The sequence below is a fragment of the Artibeus jamaicensis genome, unplaced genomic scaffold, assembly GCF_021234435.1.
Source record: "Artibeus jamaicensis isolate MK-2021 breed Jamaican fruit bat unplaced genomic scaffold, CSHL_Jam_final contig_311, whole genome shotgun sequence".
Lineage (NCBI taxonomy): Eukaryota > Metazoa > Chordata > Mammalia > Chiroptera > Phyllostomidae > Artibeus > Artibeus jamaicensis.
Genome location: NW_026521717.1, coordinates 14,008,255 through 14,030,886, shown reverse-complemented (window position 1 = coordinate 14,030,886; position 22,632 = coordinate 14,008,255). Strand labels below are relative to the sequence as shown.

The following is a 22,632-nucleotide window of genomic DNA, read 5'->3' as shown; positions in this document are numbered from 1 at the left end:
AAGAAGCTTCTTTCAAAAGTGTCAAGAACAGAACTTCTTGAGCCCTGACAGACCTACTCCATCAGACACTCTGGGGGTAGAGCCCAGTGATCTGTGTTTTAATAGCTCCCTGCTTAGGTGAATCTGGCAAATGCTAAATCTTGAGAACTAGTTTAGTGTTTCTTCAAGCTGTTATAAGGTACAGAGTACTCAGAATGGCAGCCAGGGCAGGAAGAGGGGAGTCACAAAGTCCTGCTTGTTCTCAGTTCTGCTCGACTTCCCAGGAAGATATTCACTTTCTCCATTGAACCACTTGGAGATTTAGGCTGTGGTTCACTGTGGCTCCCTGATATATTTAGAAAAGGCCAGACCTCTTTCATTTTGCATTTGCACATTTGGAGAGTTTTTTCTCCACAAATGAATTTCTCTATATTTAATCTCATTTGAATTTTACTGTTTATATGCATTTACTTTTACAAACTGCCTAGCATGTTCTGCATTTCATTTCATATTCCACAATGCTTGTCATCCACACTTATATTTACAGCAATTGTGAATTTAATTAGAAGACGCTTTGTTTCAGAAACTAAACTATTATTAAGGATATACTTTGTTACACAGAGAAAATATATGGGAAGCAGTGGCACAGAAAAATCAAGAAAGCATTTAGAGTGTCGTTGTACTTGAATCTGTTTTTGTTGAATATATTAAACACTGTGGCAATGCCAATCAACAGTAACAAACCCAATGAAGCCAGACTGTGAGTAGCAGTAGGTAGTACAGGCACACCTCAAAGATATTTCAGGTTCAGTTCCAGGCTACCTCAATAAAGCATGTATCACAATAAAGAGATCTGTGATATTTTTGCTGGTGGACAGTCTTGCTTCAATTTTAGAAATGCAGTATCTTTGAAGCACAATAAAGTGAAATGCAATAAAACTGGGTATGCCTTTATAAAGCTTTTCAGACTCTGAATTCCGTTCTTCCCTGTTTCTCATTCATTCTCTGTATCAGATAGATGTTGTTCCATCCTCTCTGATAATGCAGAGCCCCAGGCTAAGATGAACTGCACCTTCGCTCCTTTTTGTTGACTCTTCAGCCTCTCTACCTGCATTATTAGTCAGCTTGGGCTGCCATGACAAGTGCTACAGATCAGGTGGCTTAAGCAACAAAAATCTATTATCTCACAGTTCTGAAAGCTAGAAGTCTGAGATCAATGAATGTATCAATGGTTTCTGAGGCTTTTGCTTGGTTTGCAGATGGCCATCTTCTCCCTGTGTCTTCATATAACCTTTCTTCTCTGTCTGTGTCCTAATCTCTTCTTGAAAAATACCAGTCATATCATATTATCCCATTTTAACTTAATTACCTATTTGAAGACACTGTCTCCAAATATAGTCACATTCTAAAGTATTATGGGTCAGGACTTCAACATGTATGAGTTTAAGATGGGACACAATTCAGCCTATAACAAAACCTATTGTATTTACATCTGACTTACAGCTCAAAAAAAGTCAGAAAAGTGATTATCGCAACTAGCTGGAGGTAAAATCCAGCTCCTTTAGGTAATCTAGTGAGGCTATAGTAAATAAAATAGAAAATATGACCATATAAACAGGAGTTTGGGGTATAACGGTTAGCAGGATTAATTTTACTAAGCAAAGGACAATCTATAGGCAACTCCATCTGTTTCCTACACCCTACCAAAATTGTTATATTTTTAGATAACATTCTAGCCACCCAAAGAGTATCGTTTTTCTTTTAAAATGTGAAAATTTACATACTTTGGAACCCTTATAATGCTAAACTAGAAAAATATTTAAATTTTCATATAAAAACAGATAAGATGTATTCAAATTGATAGATCATGATTTACACAAGTACTGTCATCTCTAAAGTGCAGCTCACCAGCCTCAGCTAGAACACATCTCATTTGTTCCCACACCTCCCAGCTAACCTTCTTGCTATTTCTCTGACTCATAACCACTCATCTTCAGTGGTAGGCAGGAGTGAGACACTTCTAGAAGAAGGAGTGCTGGCTGTTGAGTCAGACTTACCTGAATTCAAAGCTCACTTATAGCAACTGTGTGATCCCACATAAGCCACTTAATCTTTTAAAGCCTGTTTTCTCTTCTATAATGATTATCACCAATACGTAAATGGATTAGTTCCAGATTTAAAAATAATATGTGTAAAAACATGTAGGAATCATCTAATAGATGGTGCCCATAGAGTTTGCCTCTCAAGATCAAGGCAATGTAATGAAACATCTGCCTTTATTGAAGCTTCTAATGTCCACTTTTTCTCCATCTATTTCTGTTGCCAATAATTATCAATACAATTACATATGATTTTCATAGTTGTCAGTGTCTGAAAAAAACAATATAATTAAATCTAACTAACACTTTCTAATGCTACTTATTTAAACTATATTAAATATTTATATTGAATCCCAGAGTTGTTTCATAAAATAACTTAAACTTAGCTTTCTCTTTTATTATTAAGCATAAAATTTCTAAAGGTCAATGCATTAAAACCATTAAACTAAGAATAGCAAAGATAGGACTATTTTTAAAGTTTACTTAAAAGAATTGTACTTTTAGGGATGAGAGGTAACAGAAATGTTACCTCTAATATCCCCTTTTTGGAAGGAAGAAGTTATGAAATAGAAATCCATCTCTAGAATGATTTTGATATGCACAATAAACTAGTCTACATGGGCTCACAAGTGATTCTGGAATCAACAGATATATGTCTACTCTTACAATTGGAAAAACATATAAGTTCCATTAGGATGTTACTGCTTATATAATCTTGATTATTGACAAGAAACATTTCAAATTTTTTTGGTCTTTCTGAACTGTCTGATTGAACTCTAGAGGGTAAGCAGGACCCCAGTGTCCTTTTAAAATGTTTATTTCCTTTGGAAGAAACATATCTTTCTTAGATTTTTAGATATCTTAGATTCATCTTTCTCTTTGGCTGTGTAGACTAGAACTAGATTATTTTCCTCTCATATTTCTTCTCCCGCATAGCTAAATGCATAAACCCTAGATTTCTTTCGAGACTCCTAAGTGAGATTACAACCTGATAATTTTTTCTTTACTGAGTTGTGTGTCTGAGGAAGAAAAAATTTAATTGATTATTGTCTTATCCAGTTCCTTGATAGTACTTTACCACACCCAGGTCCAATAAAATATTGATGAAATGGTAAAACTGAAGACTATCTCATGATTCAGTAACTCAAAACTGTAAAAAGCTTTGGTCTAGTAGCAATATTTAGAAGGACAACACAATAGGTTAGAGGGGGGAGACTAATATGCAAATATTCATCATATTTTATTAAACAAATTAAAGTAGGTTTATACTTTCATGTGTGTCCTACAGAACAAAACTTATTGGATTTAATTGTTGATCATATCCTCAGAAGACTTGTTAATTACTGTAAGCAGATGCCTGATACATTTTTTAGATTATTTTTTCTTATTTTATTGATTATGCCATTACAGTTGTACTATTCCCCCGTTCATTCCCCTCCACCCTGCATACCCCCTCCCCCACCATTCACCCCTTTAGTTTATGACCACGTGTCTCAAGTTCTTTAGATTCTATATTTCCCCTACTATTCTTGCCCTCCTCCCATCTATATTCTACCTACTGTCTATGCTACTTATTTTTTGTACCTTCTCCCCACTTCTTCTCCCACTCCTCTGTTGTTAACCTTCCATGTGATCTTCATTTATATGTTTCCACTCATGATCTAGCTGTCCTCTTAGTTTGCTTTTGTTTTAGGTGTGGTTCTTAATAACTGAGTTTGCTGTCCTTTCACTGTTCATCTTTTTTATCTTCTTTTTCTTAGGCAAGTCCCTTTAACATTTCATATAATAAGGGCTTGGTAATGATCAACTCCTTGAATTTGATCTTATCTGAGAAGCACTTTATCTGCCCTTCCATTCTAAATGAAAGTTTTGCTGGATAGAGCAATCTTGGTTGTAGGTCTTTGGATTTCATGACTTGGACTACTTCTTTCCAGCCCCTTCTTGCCTGTAAGGTCTCTTTTGAGAAATCACTGACAGTCTGATTGGAACTCCTTTGGAGGTGACTGTCCCCTTTTCTCTTGATGCTTCTAGGATTCTCTCCTTCATTTTAGTCTTGGCTAATGTAATGATGATGTGCCTTCATGTGTTTCTTCTTGGGTCCAACTTCTTTGGGACTCTCTGAGCTTCCTGGACTTCCTGGAAGTCTATTTACTTTGCCAGATTGGGAAAGTTCTTTTTTATTATTTGTTCAAATAAGTTTTCCACTCATGGCTGTTCCTCTTCCCCTTCTGGTACCTCTATAATTCAGATGTTGGAGTGTTTAAATATGTCCTGGAGGTTCCTAAGCCTCTCCTCATTTTGTTGAATTCTTGTTTCTTCATCATTTTCTGTTTGGTCATTTTTTTTCTTCCTTCTGGTCCACTCCCTTGATTTGAGTTCCAGTTTCCTTTCCATTACTATTGGTTTCCTGTGCAGTTCCCTTCATTTCAATTAGTTTAGCTTTCATATGTTCCTCTAATTTGTGACTAAAATCAACCAGTTCTATGAGCATCCTGATCACCAGTGTTTTGAACTGTGCATCTGAAAGTTTGGCTATTCCTTTGTCGCTTCGAGTTATGGGCTCTGGGGCTTTGAGTTCTTCTTGAGCCATAATGTTTTGCTCTGTTTGTGCCTGTTACTTATGAGGAGCAGAGCCTTAGATGTTCACCAGGGTGGAACCACCCAGGTCACTGGTTTGTGATGCTATATGTGGGGGTGGGGTCACAGAGGGACAATAGCGGTCCCCTATGCTGCTTCCTGCCACTGGGGCCTGCGCGGTCCATCTCACTGCTCACTCCTTCGCTGGTTTATCTGCATGCGAAAGTGTGACCGTGGTCAGTCCTCAGTGGGTCTGCCTCCTTGCACCCTCAGTGGGTCCACCCACTGCTACTCCACACCTGGGATCTGCCCACATCTGCCTGCACGCCTATGTCTCACGCCCGGGTTGGTCCAGTGGGTCTTTCCTGCCCGACCCAGCTCTGCTGCTGGCTCTGCCCCTCTTACCAGTTTGGCTGAATGGTTCGTTATTGTCAGACTTCCGTATAGTTCAATTTTCTGTGGTTTGGCAGTGTTTTTGTTGCTAAAACTTTGTTGTTTTTAAACTTGGTTGTGTGAGAAGTCACAGTGTTTCCACCTACGCCTCCATCTTGGTGGAAGTCCCTGATACATGTTAATGTGGATTTAAGTTGATTATAAATATCTTTACTTCATAGTCTAGCCTCCACTTAGCAAAGTTCAGTAATAATAAGGATGTTCACTTGAAATGTAACTGCAGGCAATTATGTAGTGGATAGGATGGCATTATGAATATGGATCCTAATAGTCAGCAGGCCACATGACTTTGGGCCAGTTGTTAACTTCTCATAATCATGCTAGGCACATCTACTGCATAGGAATATGATGAGAAGCCAGGGAGAAAAAGTATTACCATGAGGAACTGAAAGGGAATAGCTTATTAAAAGCATTTCCAAAGTAGCACCTCACTGTTTGAAGGCAAAATGTTAATTGATGGTTAAAAACACTTTAGAATTTTTAAAAATGTTATTCCTAAGTGTTGACAATGACGTGGAGCAACTGGAATTCTAGTGGGGCTATCAATTGCTACAATTGCTTTGGATATTAGCTTGGTAGCTTTTAAAAAGTTAAATATTCATTTACAGTATGATCCAGTAAGTTCCACAATTTGAATTTTAGGTATTTACAAAAGAAAAGTGAAAACACAGGTACACACACGACTTGTAAATAAATGTTTATAACAGCTTTATTCATCAAAGCCTCAAACTTTCCATCAACTAATAAATAAGTAAACAATCTATGGCATAGGTTTAGATATAGATATTTATATATACTATTCAGCAATAAAACAAGGAATGAGCTACTGATATATGCAACAAAGTTGATGAATCTCAAAAAAAAGTATGCAAGCAAAAGAAGTCAGGTACCAAAAGATTATATACTGAATGATTCCATTTCTAAAATCATGCCAAACAAGTCCATCTAGGCAGGGCAGTGGCCAGGAGTTCAGGGAAAACTGATTGCAGAGGAAATTAGGGAACACTGTGGAATAGTGGGAACATTCTATATCTTCATTATGATGGTGATTTCACAGGTGTAAAGATTTGACAAAATTCATCAAACTATATGCTTGAAATGGATTATATTTTATTACATATAAATTATATCTCAATAAAGTATAATGTGAAGAATGAACACACACATTGAAAAAGAAGTGGCAAATGTGAAATTGAAACATCCCACACTAGCTCTTACATCCTAAGAAGATGGTAAAAGATTGGAGTCTGTTTTGTAGTTGGCTCTTAGATAAAAGCTGAGGAGTTGACATGATTCTACTCCCAGAATGACATCCTTAAGCAACACTATCAAGCCTGAGAGACATAACAGCTCTACCTAATACATAAAAACAACACACAGGGAGGCTTCCAAAATGAGGAGACAAAGAAACATGGCCTAAATGAAAGAACAGAAGTCCAAAAAATAGCAAAACAAAATGGAGAAAAGCAATCTATCAGATGCACAGTTCAAAACACTGGTTATAAGGATGCTCAAGGAACTTAGCAAGGACCTCAACAGTATAAAAGAGATCTAGTCAGAAACAAAGAATACACTAATTGAAATAAAGAACAATTTACAGATCAAAGGTAGAGTGGATGAAGTTGAGAATCAAATCAGCAAATTGGAACTTAAGGAAACAAAAACAACCAGTCAGAACAGCAAGAAGACAAAAGAATCCCAATAAAGGAGGATAGGGTAAAGAATTGCTGGGACAATTTCAAGTGATACAGTATTTTATCATAGAGGCACCAGAAGGAAAAGAAGAGCAAGAAATTAGAAATCTATTTGAAAAAAGTAATGAAAGAAAACTTTCTTAACTTGGTGAAGGGAATAAACAGAAAAGTCCAGGAAGCTCAGAGAATCCCAAACAAGATGGATCCAATAAGGCCCACTCCATGACACATCATAAATAAAATGCCAAAGGTTAAATACACAGAGAGAATCTAAAAAGCAGCAAGATAAAAGCAGTTATTTACCTACAAGAGAGTTCCCATAAGATTGTCAGCTGAGACTTCCGGCCAAGATGGAGGCATAAGTAGACACACTGTGCCTCCTCGCAAGACCAAAATAAGAACAACAAAAATTTAGAAACAACAAAACAAACAGTACTGACAGAAAATTGAACTGTATGGAAGTCTGACAAAAAAGGAGTTGAAGAAGAAATATTCATCCAGACAGGTAAGAGGGACAGAGTTGGGTGGCCGGGCAGAGAGGGCTTGTAGCACAGCAGCAGCTGGGGGACCCAGGCGTGCAGAGTGACAGTGGGTAGACGCAGAAACACAGCAGGTTGTGGAGGAATGCAGTGCACAAAGCAGCTGGTGGACCAGGTGGCCCCACATTTTTGTGCAGATAAACCAGGCAAAACTGTGGAGTGAGACAGATCGCACAACCCAGGGTCCCAGCATAGGGAAATAAAGTCTAAAGTCTCGAAACACCAATTGAAAACACCTGTGGGGGGTTGAGGTGCCCGGAGAAACTCCCAGCCTCACAGAAGAGTTTGTTGGAGAAATCCACAGGGTCCTAGAACATACACAAACCCACCCACCTAGGTATCAGCACCAAAAGGGCCCACTTTGACTGGGGGAAGTGACTGAAATCCTGCAGAGATTGGAGCAGGCGCCATTGTTCCCTCTCTAACCCCTCCTCAACATACTGCATCACAACCCAGCCACTGGGTTGCCCTGCCCTTAGGTGAACACCTAAGGCTCCGCCCCTCACTATGTAACAGGTGCATCAAGACAAAAAAAAAAAAAGTGGCCCAAACAAAATAACAGATCAAAGCTCCAGAAGAAAATACAACTAAGTAACAAAGAAATAGCCAACCGATCAGATGCACAGTTCAAAGCACTGGTGATCAGGGTGCTCACAGAATTGGTTGAATTTGGTCGCAAATTAGATGAAAAATTGAAAGCTTCACTAAATGAAATAAAGGAAAATGTACAGGGAACCAATAGTGATGGGAAGGAAACTGGGACTCAAATCAATGGAGTGGAACAGAAAGAAGAAAGCAACAACCAAACAGAAAATAATGAAGAAACAAGAATTCAAAAAATGAGGAGAGGCTTAGGAACCTTCAGGACATTTTTAAATGTTCCAACATCCAAATTATAGGGGTACCAGAAGGAGAAGAGGAAGAGCGACAAGTGGAAAACTTATTTGAATAAATAATAAAGAAGAACTTCCACAATTTGGCAAAGGAAATAGACTTCCAGGAAATCCAGAAAGCTCAGAGAGTCCCAAAGAAGTTGGACCCAAGAAGGAACACACCAAGGCACATCATCATTATATTAGCCAGATTAAAATGAAGGAAAGAATCCTAGAAGCAGCAAAAGATAAGGGGACAGTCACCTACAAAGGAGCTCCCATCAGACTGTCAAGTTGATTTCTCAAAAGAGACCTTACAGGCAAGAAGGGGCTGGAAAGAAGTATTCCAAGTAATGAAAGACAAGGACCTACAACCAAGATTGCTCTATCCAGCAAAGCTTTTATTTAGAATGAAAGGGCACATAAAGTACTCCTCAGATAAGGTCAAGTTGAAGCAGTTCATCATCATCAAGCCCTTATTATATGAAATATTAAAGGGACTTGCCTAAGAAAAAAGATAAAAAGATGAACAGTAAAAAGACAGCAAACTCACAGTTATTAAGAACCACATCTAAAACAAAAACAAATTAAGCAGACAGCTACAACAGGAGCGGAGCCACAGAAATGAAGATCATATGGAAGGTTAGAAACGGGAGTGGGAGGAGGAGAGAGGGAGAAAAGGCACAGAGAATAAGTAGCATAGGTGGTAGGTAGAAAATAGACAGGGGGAGAGTAATAATAGTGTGGGAAATGTAGAAGCTAGAGAATTTATAAGTATGACCCATGGACATGAACTAAAGTGGTGGAGTGTGGGTGAGAGTGGGTATGTGCAGGGTGGAGGGAACTGAAGGGAGGAAATGGGACAACTGTAATAGTGTAATCAATAAACTATATTTTTTAAAAAAGAGCCCTGGCTGGTGTAGCTCAGTGGATTGAGCGCAGGCCTGCGAACCACACGATCGTGGTTCGATTCCCAGTCAGGGCACATGCCTGGGTTGCAGGCCAATTCCCAGCAGGGGACTCACAAGAGGCAACCATACATTGATATTTCTCTCCTTTTCTCCTTCCCTTCCCCTCTAAAGATAAATAAATAAAATCTTTAAAAAAAAAAAAAAGACTGTCACCTGATTTTCCTAAAGAAACTTTCCAGGCTAGAAGAGATTGGTGAAAAATAGTCAAAGTGATGAAAAGTAAGGACCAACAACCAGTATTACTCTATCTAGCAAAGGAATAATTTACAATCAAAGGACAGATAAAGAGCTTTCCAGACAAGAAAAAGCTAAAGTATTTCATCATCACCAAACCAGTATTACATGAAATGCTAAAGAGCCTTCTTTAAGAAGAAGATCAAAAAAGTGAACAATAAAATGGCGATAAATATGTATTAACAATTGAGTCTAAAAAACAAAATAAACAACCAGAGCAGAAACAGAATCATAGATACAGAGTATGCTTTGATAGCTGCCAGATGGGAAGAGGGTTGGGGGATAGATGAAAAAGATGATGGGACGAAAAAGTACAAATTGGTAATTACAGAATAGTCATGGGGATGTAAAGTACAGCATAGGGAATAGAGTAGCCAAAGAACATACATGCAGGACCCACTGACACAGACAATGGTGAAGGGATTGCTTGAGGGAGTGGGAACCAGGGGGGACTGTGTGGAGGGGAACAAAGAAGGGAAATTTGGGAAAACTATAATAACAAATAATAAAATATAATTTAAAATGAATAAATAAGGAAATAAATGAGCAAATAAATAACCCTTCCTACTGTGAGTGTGAATACAGCTAAGAAAGCACTTTGTATGCCAAAAAGTACTATGACCAATTAAAAAAGGTGGCAGGTGGCCACTGATGAGGGTCCTGGTCTGCCCTTTGTGTCAACTTTCTAGGGAGGCAACACACAGATCGAAAGAGATCCTTCCCAGGCCCTTAAGTAGACCTGACACCTCCAATTATTTCCCTTTCCTCTCTCCTTCTTCTTCTCAGCTGAACTCTTCCCACCTCTCAGAACAACAGTCCTTAGATAACCTGTGAAGGAGTCATGAATAAATAGACCCAAAAACAGCCGTCTCTAAGGAACACCAGATTTTTTTAATTAAGTAAATTCTTACATGCGGCATTGTGACTAAGAGCTTGAGCCCAAGGTTGGATTTCATATGTCCAGAGACCAGCTCCTCCACACCTGCTGAATGGACATACACTACCTCTCACCTTTCAGTGCCTCAGCTTCCTTGTTTGTGAAAAAAAGCAATCAAAATAATAACCCATTTCTCAGCCTGACATGAGAATTCAATGAAAGAGTGCATAAAAGTCCTGAACAGAGTGCTGACACAGAGTAGGAAAGTGACAAGTGAGACCTACAAATGTTAATAGATTCTTTTGTCCTGACTGCCCCCAATGTCTTGCCTAATTTTCTGTGGAATATTAGGGAGCCTTTTTTCTAACCTCACAGTAATACACCCAGACCCTTTGGTCTAGGAGAGCAAGAAGTTCCTATATACACTCAGCTTTACTAAACTAGAACTTTCCTAAAAATACCAGTTACATAAGACAAATGGTTGGACATAGCCACACCTTTATATTGACTTTTGTATTCCAAGTTGATTGTAAGAATTATAGTTTATCTATGTATACTTGAGAACCCTGTCAAATGAGCTGTAATTGTTTGAACAGGCAGAAAGAGTCTAGCTAGCTACACATGGTGGTCAGGAAATGTAGATATTCCAGCAAACTAAGTAGGGAATTAATAATATATTTAGAATTACTAATAAAATGCCTGTCGAGCAAGCAGCAACATATTATATACAAAAAGAAAATCCTGCCTGTTGTGTGGGAGGATGTTCAGTCTTCCTGGAAAGTACCAACATATATTCTTGGAAATAAAATGATTCAACCTCATATGAAACTTTTGTTCCTTGGCATTTTCCCCCTAATTTATCATTCATTTGTGTATTTTTTACAACCCTGTGTAGCTTCACCAACCATCCCAGACGTCAGTGGCTCAAGCAGCCTCCCAAGGTAATCTTCTGCACCTGGCCCACAGCCAAGCATCCACGTCTCAAAGCCCTGTCCGGCAGGCTTCCTCTTCTTCCTCCTCGTCCTCTTCTTCTTCAGCTTTGAGCGTGGGCCAGTTAGTCAGCAGTAAGTATTCTTTCTGGCTCAGTTAAATCATGGTGGCCTTCTTGTTGCCTGTTTGCAATGCCTTCCTTCTTTCTCTCTTCCTCTCTTTCTCCACTCTAGCTCAAGCTCTCTCTTTCCATCCTACCATACCTCCCTCGCCCTTTCTTAGTCTCTCAACCTCAAAGAGGAATTGGCCCTACTAAGTCAGTATTTCAATGAAGTCCATGCCATGGGCCATGTAGTTCTTTTGGCATGCAGTCCCCCAAAGCACAAACTCTCAATAAATGCCTGTAAGGACCAGTTTCTATCTCAAGTGCTTTCTGATGAGCTCAGTCAGTCCTGCCACTTGAGAAGGGAGAAACTGATCAGTTTGCAGGAGATGAGCCATTTAGCTCAGAACTGAAATAACTAACAACAGGCACTCAGCCCCATAGGTCAAACTGCTTTTCTGTGTGTTTGAAGACCCCCGCCGTTCTATTTGTGGATATCAGGGGAAAGAAAAGAGAGCGCACCTGTGGACTGGTAGCTGTGTGTGCACAATGAGCTGCCTCCAGTGGCCTGTGGGGGAAACTTATTGGGCTGGAATCCAGTGGGAAATCTCTGGACAACCATTCATAAAATAAAATAAGCCTAAAAATCTACTTCCCTGAGTACAGGCCACATAGTTAGAAATAGTAGTTGGCCCTAGGTGAAGACAGCATATGTCTCACATGCAAATATAAACACGTTAAGAAGAATGAGACAATGGTCTAATTTAATGTTAGTTATTCACGTTTAGCACAATTTTTTCTTATATATAACATTGCAGAACATGTGCATAGATTGTACTTCTCCAGGGGCCAAAAATCCAGTAGTTATGGATTTAAAAGGCTAAAGCACAGCATAGGCATTTGTACCATAAAACAAGGACAGATGTGAGTATATTTGGCAAAGTGTCATGAATGGTCCATTTTAACATGAACAGTAAGGATTCTCACATATCATGAGGAAAGTTTAGAAATGCACAGCAAATGAAGTGTTGCCATGTCCTCTCCCCTACAAGCTACTCCCCTCAAAAAGAATACATATATACATATAAACATACACATGTTGAGTACATGTGTTTGTGTTATCTGTGTATGTATGTATATACACATACATACACATTCAATTATATGGCTAATTCAGACAGGAAAGATGTTTGTGGAATGAAAGAGAGATAAAGAGTTATGGAAAGATATTAAAATACCCAAGTAGCCTGAATGTTCTTATCTTAAAGATGGGTCAACACAAAACAGAGTTTCAGGCTATACATGGAGTTTGCCATCAACCTTTTATTTTAGGTTGTTTAGACAAATAACTTCTCTCATTTGGGCCAGAAACTCTAGTCTTTCTTAAATAAAAATCATGGATAAGATTAACTTAGTTATAACCAGATTTTTGCTTAATAAAAAACTTTTCATATGGTTGTTGTAGAAAAAAATAAAGCTTTATCTTAGTTCAATATTCAGCATAAGTTTCTGAAAAATATTCTATTTCTATGTAGCAGCAAGATCATAAATTTGGGATAGTCTGTTCAGTTTTTGTCCTTAAAGAAAATAAAACAAGATCAAACATCTTACAGATAAGAATAAGTTAAATATGAAGTAAAAGTACAAATAACCCCACAAATACAGTACTTGACACAAGGTAAAGACTGTACTCAATACATGTTGGATGAATAGAGAGATGACTGAATGGATAAATGAACATACAGACAGATGGACGATGGGACTGAGTTTTCAATAGTCTGAAGCAGCCCAGGAAAGGAGTTTTTCTTTTTTTCAGAAATCAGTATCAGAGCAACTTAATGGACCAGATGGAATTCAATTGCACAATGGCCAATAGGGCATCTAAGTTCTAGGTCTATAATGAGTGAATGATATTACATATCCTTGATATAAAAAATAAAGAATTGGGGAAGAGAGACTCTACTATGTGCACTTGAAGCAGGAAACTCAAAACTCATATGCAGATCCTCAAGAAGGAGCCTTCTCTGGAAAATATGAGAGGGTCAAGCAGTACCATCAGGCATCAGACTTTACACAAACCCACCACTGGACTTACAGTTGCTACCGGTTTTGAGCATGTTATTTAGTAATCCCCTTCTGCCTCACAACCCAACTACAGAATGAATAGTACATGGAGTATATTCTGATGAATAGTACATGGAGTATTTTCTCAAACCACTGTTTGAGCTTTCATTTATAGAATTTTCAAAGCACTTTCAATATTTGGCTCATTTTAATACTCCCAATAAGGTATTATAAATTCTCATTTTCAGATATTGAAGCTAGCATCTAATAGATCCTAAAAGTACAGCCCATATTGACCATTTTATGTCAGAGGGATCAGGTATACATAGTCTTAGTTGAGAGAACATGATACCCTGTGTAACAAATCTAATGGTGACAAAACCAGGATGATAATAGTCAATGAGCTGTACACATTCTATATACCAGAGCTGCTGTAAAAGACACAATGTTTACACATAAATTTTATCCAGAGAAATTCGAATAACAAAATATATTAAATCACTTGAATATCTTTGAATATTTTTTAAAAGCCTGGGCCCATGACTCACAATTAAAGCATAGGCTTTTCTTTGAGCCAATCTAAAGAAAAAAACTAGACATCTTGCATGTTATAAAATTCATATTCAAGCATTAAATATGCAATTAAAGTATTTTTCTCCAAAATAAACTCACCAAATCTGTAGGTACACTAATGTGGGGAGACCCAAACCCATACTTCAGATGTAGTTGTTATGTAGGTTAAACTACAGGGGGAAAAAAGGGCCAGAGTCAGTCCACCTAAAAAGAAAAGAAATACATGCATTAAGCACCATGTATATACCAGACACAGGGATAAAAATTAAGAAAGCAAAAATAAGCAAGATGTGGTTCCTGCCCTGGGGTCAGTCATGAACTGATTACAAAGAAACATAGAGAATGAAGCAAAATAAATGCTATGATCAACATCAGTATAGGAACAATGAGCATATTGTAAATGATTATCTCAGTTTTAGAAGATGAGATAGAACAGAAGGACTTGGTATAGTAGCTAATCCTTAAATTGAGTTTGGATGGTTAATGGAGAGACAAATCCCTCCAAAAGGCAAGGTCATAGTTTGGACCAGATCAAACTGGATTTGAACCTGGGATCAAAACCTTGGTCAATGAGCCCTGACTGGTGTGACTCAGTGGATTGAGCGCTAGCCTGCAAACAAAGGGTCATCTGTTAGATTCCCAGTCATAGCGCATGCCTGGGTTTCAGGCCAGATCTCTGGTTGGGGTCATGTGAGAGGCAACCAGTCAATATATCTGTCACACATTGATGTTTCTCTCCCTCTCTTTCTCCCTCCCTTCTCATCTCCCTAAAAAATAAGTAAATAAAATCTTAAAAAAAAAAAAAACACCTTGGTCAACAAACTCTCCCGTGTCATGCTCAAAGATTCTCACAGTGTTGAGCAACCTATCAGTGTTCCAGTTCTTGGGCAGATCATCCAAAAATCTTCCCCATTTCAGGCAAAAGGTCACAAAGTTAATGTGTTAACAATGATAACAGAATCTTAATGTGCAAAGAACACCACAGCTGGGCTCAGAATTACTAGATATGCACACTCATTAGAACAGCTGCGTGGAAACCTACACAGTTTATCCTATATCAAGCCTTGTTAGGTCTCCACAATCATCAGAGATAAATACAGTTTCTATAATCTGGGATTTGGGAAAGTCTGCAACAGTCAAACAATTGACCTGACAAATGTCTCAAATTTGTTTAAGATTTACATATTACTGTTTAAAAATAAGTAGATTTGAAATTATTCTTTGCTGAGTTTGGTTTTTCAGTACACTTTTCTTAAATCCCTGGCCTATAAACTTGATTCTTAGACAGCAAAGAATTCATAGTCAATACAAGAGAAACCAAAACTATAAAGTGAACATAAAAATGCATGGTGATAGTTTATGGCACAGTGGAACCCCTGGTTCACATGATCACAATTCACATCATTTTCTACAACCCAGTGAAGTCACCATATTGCAAGTAAGCTGTTTTCCCAAATTGCACTGCATGTTCCTAAATGGTTTATTTCTCAGAAATATTTGGTAAACATGCCCATTATTTGCCTTGAGAATAGCACTAAAAAGTAGATGGATGTTTACATAAGGCAGTTAATTCATACTTGGCAGCTTCTTTAAAGATGCATATTTCTTTTATAACAATCCCACAAGCAGAGGTTGTAGAAGGGTGATGTAGAAGGGTGAGAGCTGGTGACTATTCAACAACCCATTTAGCAACCCCTTACACTGATGCCCTGTGAAATGTTAATGCCACAGACATACTGCCTACCTGTTCTTCTTATATACTGTGGCCCTTTGGAGGGCCACAACTGTTGTACTAATTAATACTTTTCCACCATCTCCACCAACACCCAGAACCAATCTTGCCCACCTTCAGAATGCAAGACAGGCTCAGCAAGGCAGCAGGTCTGAGAAGAATGTGGAGATGAGGATGATGATGAAGGAGCAGCCAGAATCAGTTCCAGCTGACTGATTATTCATTCCCAAGTGCAAATATAGTCCTGATACAGCCAAATCTTCTACTATTTCAAAAGAACATGGAAAACCTAGATTTTTCTTTAGAAACTTCCCAATGTTTAAATGTTACAAGTAATTCAAAAAATATATAAGCACTAGAAAAGCTGAGTTTTATTTGCAAGCTGCTCATTTGCAACTTCTGCTCTATGAATTTTTTTAAAGGAAGAAATGAGAGAAGGGCCTCAAAGCTGCTGTGCATGTAGATGTAACCTCCTGGAGTCCCTAGCAAATCCTTCAAGCTGCTCCAGGCTGCTCTTCTGGTGGGATTTAAGATCTGGAGGGTGGCCTCCACCAGGGACAACCCAAACAAGTCTTTCACTAGCCAAGTGTTACTAGCTTTCTGGGGGGAAATTTTGGGGAGGACAATTCAGGGTTTTAATTAATCTTAACAACTAAATCAGTTTTATAGTCCCTGCCCCTGCCCATATAGTCTCAACGTCCTACACTGAAATATTCACCACTCAAACTTCACCCTACCCCACTCCATCCTACCAAAACCTTTGCAGGCTTTGCTTCCTGCATCTGTGCCTCTCTGCCAACTGTTCCCACTGATCAGAATGCAGTTCCTTCATGCTCTGAAAGCTGCTCACTGGATAAGACCCAGATGAATCCTTTCCTGTCACCTCTCCTTTCTTTGCCAATTCCAGTGTGGATATCACACCATCATTTCTTGATGATACTCTGCTTGGTATTTTTCTCTAATTTTTTTCTCATTCATACTATTGGGCCCCTCACTCCACTCATTAGGGCTCCCAGGAGTCACTTTAATACTTACAGACTGATTGCTATGGTTATACCACTTTTTAATCTTTCCACGATGAACTTCTAACTAATGACTTGTAAAAATCTGACAGGCACAGTGTACATCTGTGTTGCCGAATCTATTGAGTCTATTAACCCTGTAATGAGAGAATCAATACATTAAGCTCCAAGCTCCCCAGAATTTTTAATATTTTACTTAAAAGTCCTTGAAAAATTGGCCCTTGAGATGCAAATATTTCTTTCCCTTCATGATAACAAGTGTGTCCAGAGCCCTGAACCCAGAAGACTAATAAAATCCATCACAGTCCTTATACAAGTACTTGAATTTACTGAAATTGATGGGTGATTATGCAGAAAGAGAAAGAGAAAAACTTTTTGCCTAAGTCCTAAGGATGAGGTGAAGAACAATAGAGTTGCTGGCAGGGAGAATGGCTTCACTCCAGGCAGGATGGAGTGAAGCACTTTGAAATCTTCCACTGTCTCCCACCCATGCAGTTTCCAGCTTGGTGTGTGCTTTCATTTATCCAGGAATCAGTAGCCAGGGGAGGAGAGTTTCATTCTCCAGCTGTTGTGTCATTTCCCTTAGTAAATCCTAAATTGACCGAGTTATCCAGCACCAAAGGAAACTTCCTGCGCTAGGCATTTTTTATTATGTGCCTTTTCAGGGACAAAAGCATCTGTGTCAGTAAACTGCTTTATGGGAATGGGATATATTTTTCTCACAGCTTCATAGCATGCTCTTTTGAAGAGTTAATGTGAACATAAGAAATTATGCAACATTGCCATCTGTTAGCCTGGCTGCTTTGGTAATCAAGTAAAGGAAAAACACAAAATACTATTTTCTTCAAGGGCAATTTGTAGCACTAAAGATTTCAATTAGGACATTACAAATTGAAATCTTTCCATTTTTATATTTTTGTGCAATATTTGAACATACTTACAGGCAAAATGCAGTTGCTTCCCCCATGGCAGGTGCCTTCCTACACTATTTGTTAAGCCCTAAGGAACATGTCCTTATATTGTGGAGGTGGCCATGTAAGCAACCCTGGAATACCTGGAATAGAAATATCTTGAAGAATGATTTGTGGAGGTGTAATGAGTTGAGGATGGGGGTTTGGTGCTTCACCTGGGAGACAAAGAGAACATGGTGTAGTGTGGGTTTCCCCACCACTGCACTTTTAAAAAGGTCAGTTTCCCATAAACCCTAATGAACAGATATTAGTCAGTTGTGTGCTGATATATTGATCCTATTTTTAAAAACATCTCCACAGATCCTCAAACGGCGGCGGGTGAGGTGGATGGGGTTAATCTGGAGGAGATCCGAGAATTTGCCAAAGCTTTTAAAATCCGGCGCCTGTCCCTTGGCCTGACCCAGACTCAGGTGGGACAGGCTCTCAGTGCTACAGAGGGCCCTGCGTACAGCCAGTCAGCCATCTGCAGGTAACCCGCGCCTGCATGCTGTTACCTCTCCTGGCCTGCCGATTTGGACCTCATTTGTCCTTTTGGCTCAGCTTTTCTTCGGGTGGGGAAAGCTGGAGGGGTAAAGTGTGGGAACAAAGTTTAGAGTGGCTGTATGTTGAAACTGATGATACTGATGGAGATTAAAGTGCTAAAGCAGACTTGCGGGCCCTGGCTTGATAACTCTTGTCAACTAGCAAAGAACCTCCAAGGCGGTCTCATTGGAAATATTCTAACCCACCCTCCTACACAGCTGAGCTACTGTCTCCTGTCTGCAGATAGGTGTCCTGTGCAAATGTAAACCTGCCAGCCCCAGTTGGTGTTAATGTTCCCACTATTTCTGCAAGGGATGGCTATCAGGATTTCCCAAGAAAATTCATCTTAAAAAAAATTTTACTACCTTGTGAGCTCAAAGGAATTTTTTAGCTTGCTTTCTCAGACCCAAGTTTAAAAGTACATTTTTTGAAAAGAAGCAACTGCTTTCCATGGCTCAGAAAAGGGTACTGAGAATCTGGCCTAATCTCACCTACCCTAGCTCCCCACCCCAATAAAATAAATAAATGACAGAATACAGCCTTGGTTGTGTTCAGGTTGATCTGGGTCAAGCCACCAGAAGCAGACTCTGTGCATGCATGTGTGTGTTGCACTAATCCTATGTTTATGCATGAGGTAACAAAGGCACTTCTGTAAGAGCTTTTTCCTCTTGGGCAATGCCTTATGAGTCTTCCTCCATCAGGAAAAGCCAAGAAACCAACTCTAAACTCATTTAAGTGGATTTTTTTTCTTGGTGATCCATGAAATGCTATCTTTTTATCTGCTCTTTATACTTTTAATGTATTCCCCAAAGGATGGAAGTGTACTTTTCCTGCAGTTTAAGACTAAGGTTATAAATAACATCAGTATGGGGTAGTAGCTTGCAGCTTACATTTTGCTCAATGATTTTCCATAAAACCCATTGATTGTTGTTAAATACAAAAAGCGCCATAGGATTCTCTCACTTCTATGGCCTCCCCTACTGTTTTTTCTTATAAGATACCTCCCTGTAGAAAATAACCTTTATTCAGTCTCTACAAGGATACTACTGTGGGGAAATTTGTTTCAAGGCTTGTATAGGTTATTCCAAACAATATGTACAGATGGATCAACACTAATAAGCAGCACCAACGATATGAATACTGTTGCTCCCTGTCGAGAAACATTAATTTTGTTTCATCTTGACAGCCTTGTGATACAGGCAGCAACAGGTTTTTTTAAATTGTCGCCAATTTGCTATTGTTGCTAAAGCCTTCTTGGCTTATTTTTAGTCCTAAAATCTGGTTACTTTATATTAGTTTAAGTGTTATTTAATGTTTTCACTAACATAGGTAGTATTTCTTGGGCATTCCCAATCAAATATGTTGATGTCTAAAGTCTTCCCCAGGGAAAGCCAAAGAAACTATGGCTGTAATGAAAAGAGACCTTAGGAATTCACTGTGTAACTGAATATACCAGATGCCTTGGCTTTTTGGCCTTTTTCTAGCTTCTGGAACTTCAGGGAGGTAATTTTAGGAGCTATCAAGAAAAAAATGAAAATTTTCTTGGAAGAAACCAAACTCTTTGGAACAATTCAAGTTAGCTTAATGGTGATAAGGAATCTGCATTTGAGCTTACATACTCAGGTGTCACTCCTCCTTTTTTAGCTGCAGGAACTCTCAAGTGCTGCTGTGAAAAGTCCCTCCTTATTAGAGACACAGAGGAAAAAGCATTGCCAACACACTGGGCTCCCCTATCACAAGCTTTCTCCCTGTGTCAAGGCCTGTAAAGCCTGTTATCATGCTATCAAGAGGTTGAGTTTGGGAGCTGTTATAATGAATGGTGGTAAAATGTAGTATGTGGCAATTAACAGGATAGTAAGAACTCTGGGGAAGCATGCCACAAGTGACAAGCTCATTAATTGACATTAAATGATTCATTCATTTTGTACTGAAAACAAAATGTACCTCTTCCCTCTTTGACTAGTACTGGAAATTGAGTTTCTCTAAAATAAATAACTCCTTGTACTATGCTCGGATGGAAATGTTATAGGAGTCACGTTAAAATTTGATAGCATTTGCACTTCTTATCACAACATATTTAAGATGCAGCTTCAAAACTAAAATTATCGTACATAAAGAAAGCTTACCCTTTTGTGTTGTTTTGTGAGCATCCTTATAAAACATAGTCTGACTAAGGTGGGTTCATTTTAGTTCCATGTAAACAGACTACTGTAATAAGATGCACTCTGCAGTCAGACAGTTTTTCACCAGCACTGAACTTTAAAAGAGAGAGGAGAAGTCTGTGTATCCAAAGTTTTCATATTAGAGGGTTGTAAATTTCTATTTAGAATAAACAAGCAAAAGGAATTGGAATGTTTTTGTATTTTATTGAAAATGAGTATGAAGTTTATACTAGAATGACCTGTTAAAATACTATACATAATTTTGCCCAGGATGCTTTATATTTTTTTAATTTTATTTAGTTATTTTTCAAGTACAGTTTTTTGTCTATTTCTCCCACCCCAGCACCCCCGCCCCATCTCCCCACCTCCCTCCCATTTCCTTCCCCCACCCCAGTCCTCATCTCTGTGTCTTTCATACTGGTTCCTCAAAATCCCTCCCCATTTTTCCCCTTAAATTCCCTTCCTTCTCCCCTCTGGTCGCTGCCCACTTGTCCTCTATTTCAGTGTCTTTGTTTTTATTCTGCTTGCTTGTTTGTTTTGTTGTTTTGTATTTTTAAAGTCAGTGTAGCAAGAATTGCTGATGGTGATTGATATGCAGAAGACCTCATTTACAGAAAATAATATTCAAGCACAGTTTGCAGATATCACACATTAAACATAGCTTGGTATCCTGGTGCACAAATATACTTAGGCTGACCAGGTTTTAGAGGGCACAAAGTGGCCTTAGTTCATCTGGGGAGGAATGTCCATAGTAATCACAATGCATTCAGCTACTTGAGTCCAGCAGTAAAGTAGCAACAGGACATGGTTTACCTGGAAAAGGAACATGTTACAGAGTTACATATGATGAAAATTGTTTGTTACCAGAAGGTTGGGGGTGGAAGAGGAGAGAGGGAGAGAGAGAGAAAGAGAGAGAGACATTAAAATTAGACACAAACAGAGATGAAAAGAGCTATAAAAGAAACTTGTCCTAGTTGGAATCACTACTGTAATAGATGTAGTATTTCTATCATCAAGTCAGTGGGGGGAATTTAAGGAAAACCAAATATAAAACATAAAAAGAATCATTTTAAATGAAAGAACATGACAGCTATTGTCTTTGATATCACTTTCTGGCGTTAATTTTTATTTTAAGGTTTCTGAAGATTGGGAAATTGGTGCTGGTATGATTAAAATAAAAGTTTAGATCTCAAGAATTTACAGGAAAGAGATCTGAGAATTGTTTGTTTCCATTGAGAAGGCTCGCATGTTGTGCTGTCTCTACCTTCCTCACCCTCATCTGTTTATGTGTGCAGGCTGCATGCACTGGCATGAAGCATGAGGGGAGGGTGGGTGCTGGCTTGAGCTGGAACAGCTACCTTGCAGCTAGCTGATAATCTGGAGTGAACTCGCTCTGCCAGACAGTTGGTCAGGCAGGCAGGCAGGCAGGAGGCCCACCCTGGCAGAGGACTCAGTGTAAGACTGTTCTTTCTCAATTTTCCCCCCAGACACACCATCCTGAGAAGCCACTTTTTCCTACCACAGGAAGCCCAAGAGAACACTATAGCTAGCAGTCTGACAGCCAAACTGAACCCTGGCCTTTTGTATCCTGCCAGGTTTGAAAAGCTGGACATCACCCCTAAAAGTGCCCAGAAGATCAAGCCGGTGCTTGAGCGGTGGATGGCTGAGGCTGAGGCCCGCCATCGAGCAGGTATGCAGAACCTGACCGAGTTTATCGGGAGTGAACCATCCAAAAAGCGCAAGCGGCGCACCTCCTTCACACCCCAGGCCCTTGAAATCCTCAATGCCCACTTTGAGAAGAACACACACCCATCTGGGCAGGAAATGACCGAAATTGCAGAGAAGCTGAACTATGACCGGGAAGTAGTTAGAGTTTGGTTCTGCAATAAGAGGCAGGCCCTGAAGAACACAATTAAACGCTTAAAACAACACGAGCCAGCAACTGCCGTTCCCCTGGATCCCTTAACAGACTCTCTGGAAGAAAATTCCTAAAGGAACACCCACCCAGAATCAGAAGCAAACTCTGCAGAAGCTGAACTCCATCCTTGCGACTTCACCAAACAATAAATAAATAAATAAAAATCAAAAGTAAAATTAAAAATAGCGCTAGTCATCCACCTTGTTAGTAAAAGACTAAGAAAACCACCAAGTGGACAGAATGGTTTATAAACGTCCGTTGGCTTTCCAAAAAGAAAATACAATTTTTTTGAAAATTTTTAAACAAGGAATGATACACACTACAGGTGTGCGAAGTAGGA

At 39.0% G+C, this 22,632-nt stretch overlaps 1 protein-coding gene across 1 annotated transcript in view; it reads left to right on the top strand.

Annotated features, from left to right (window-relative positions):
* Window positions 1–22,427, top strand: part of POU6F2 (POU class 6 homeobox 2) — a 493,389-nt gene extending 470,962 nt beyond the window's left edge. Inside the window, exons 7-9 of the mRNA XM_053662960.1 lie at window positions 11,191–11,359; window positions 17,991–18,159; window positions 21,862–22,427. Of these exons, the coding sequence (XP_053518935.1) occupies window positions 11,191–11,359; window positions 17,991–18,159; window positions 21,862–22,366 (843 nt within the window). The 3' untranslated portion in view covers window positions 22,367–22,427. The remainder of the gene's footprint in view (window positions 1–11,190; window positions 11,360–17,990; window positions 18,160–21,861) is intronic.
* The last annotated feature ends 205 nt before the right edge of the window (window positions 22,428–22,632 follow it).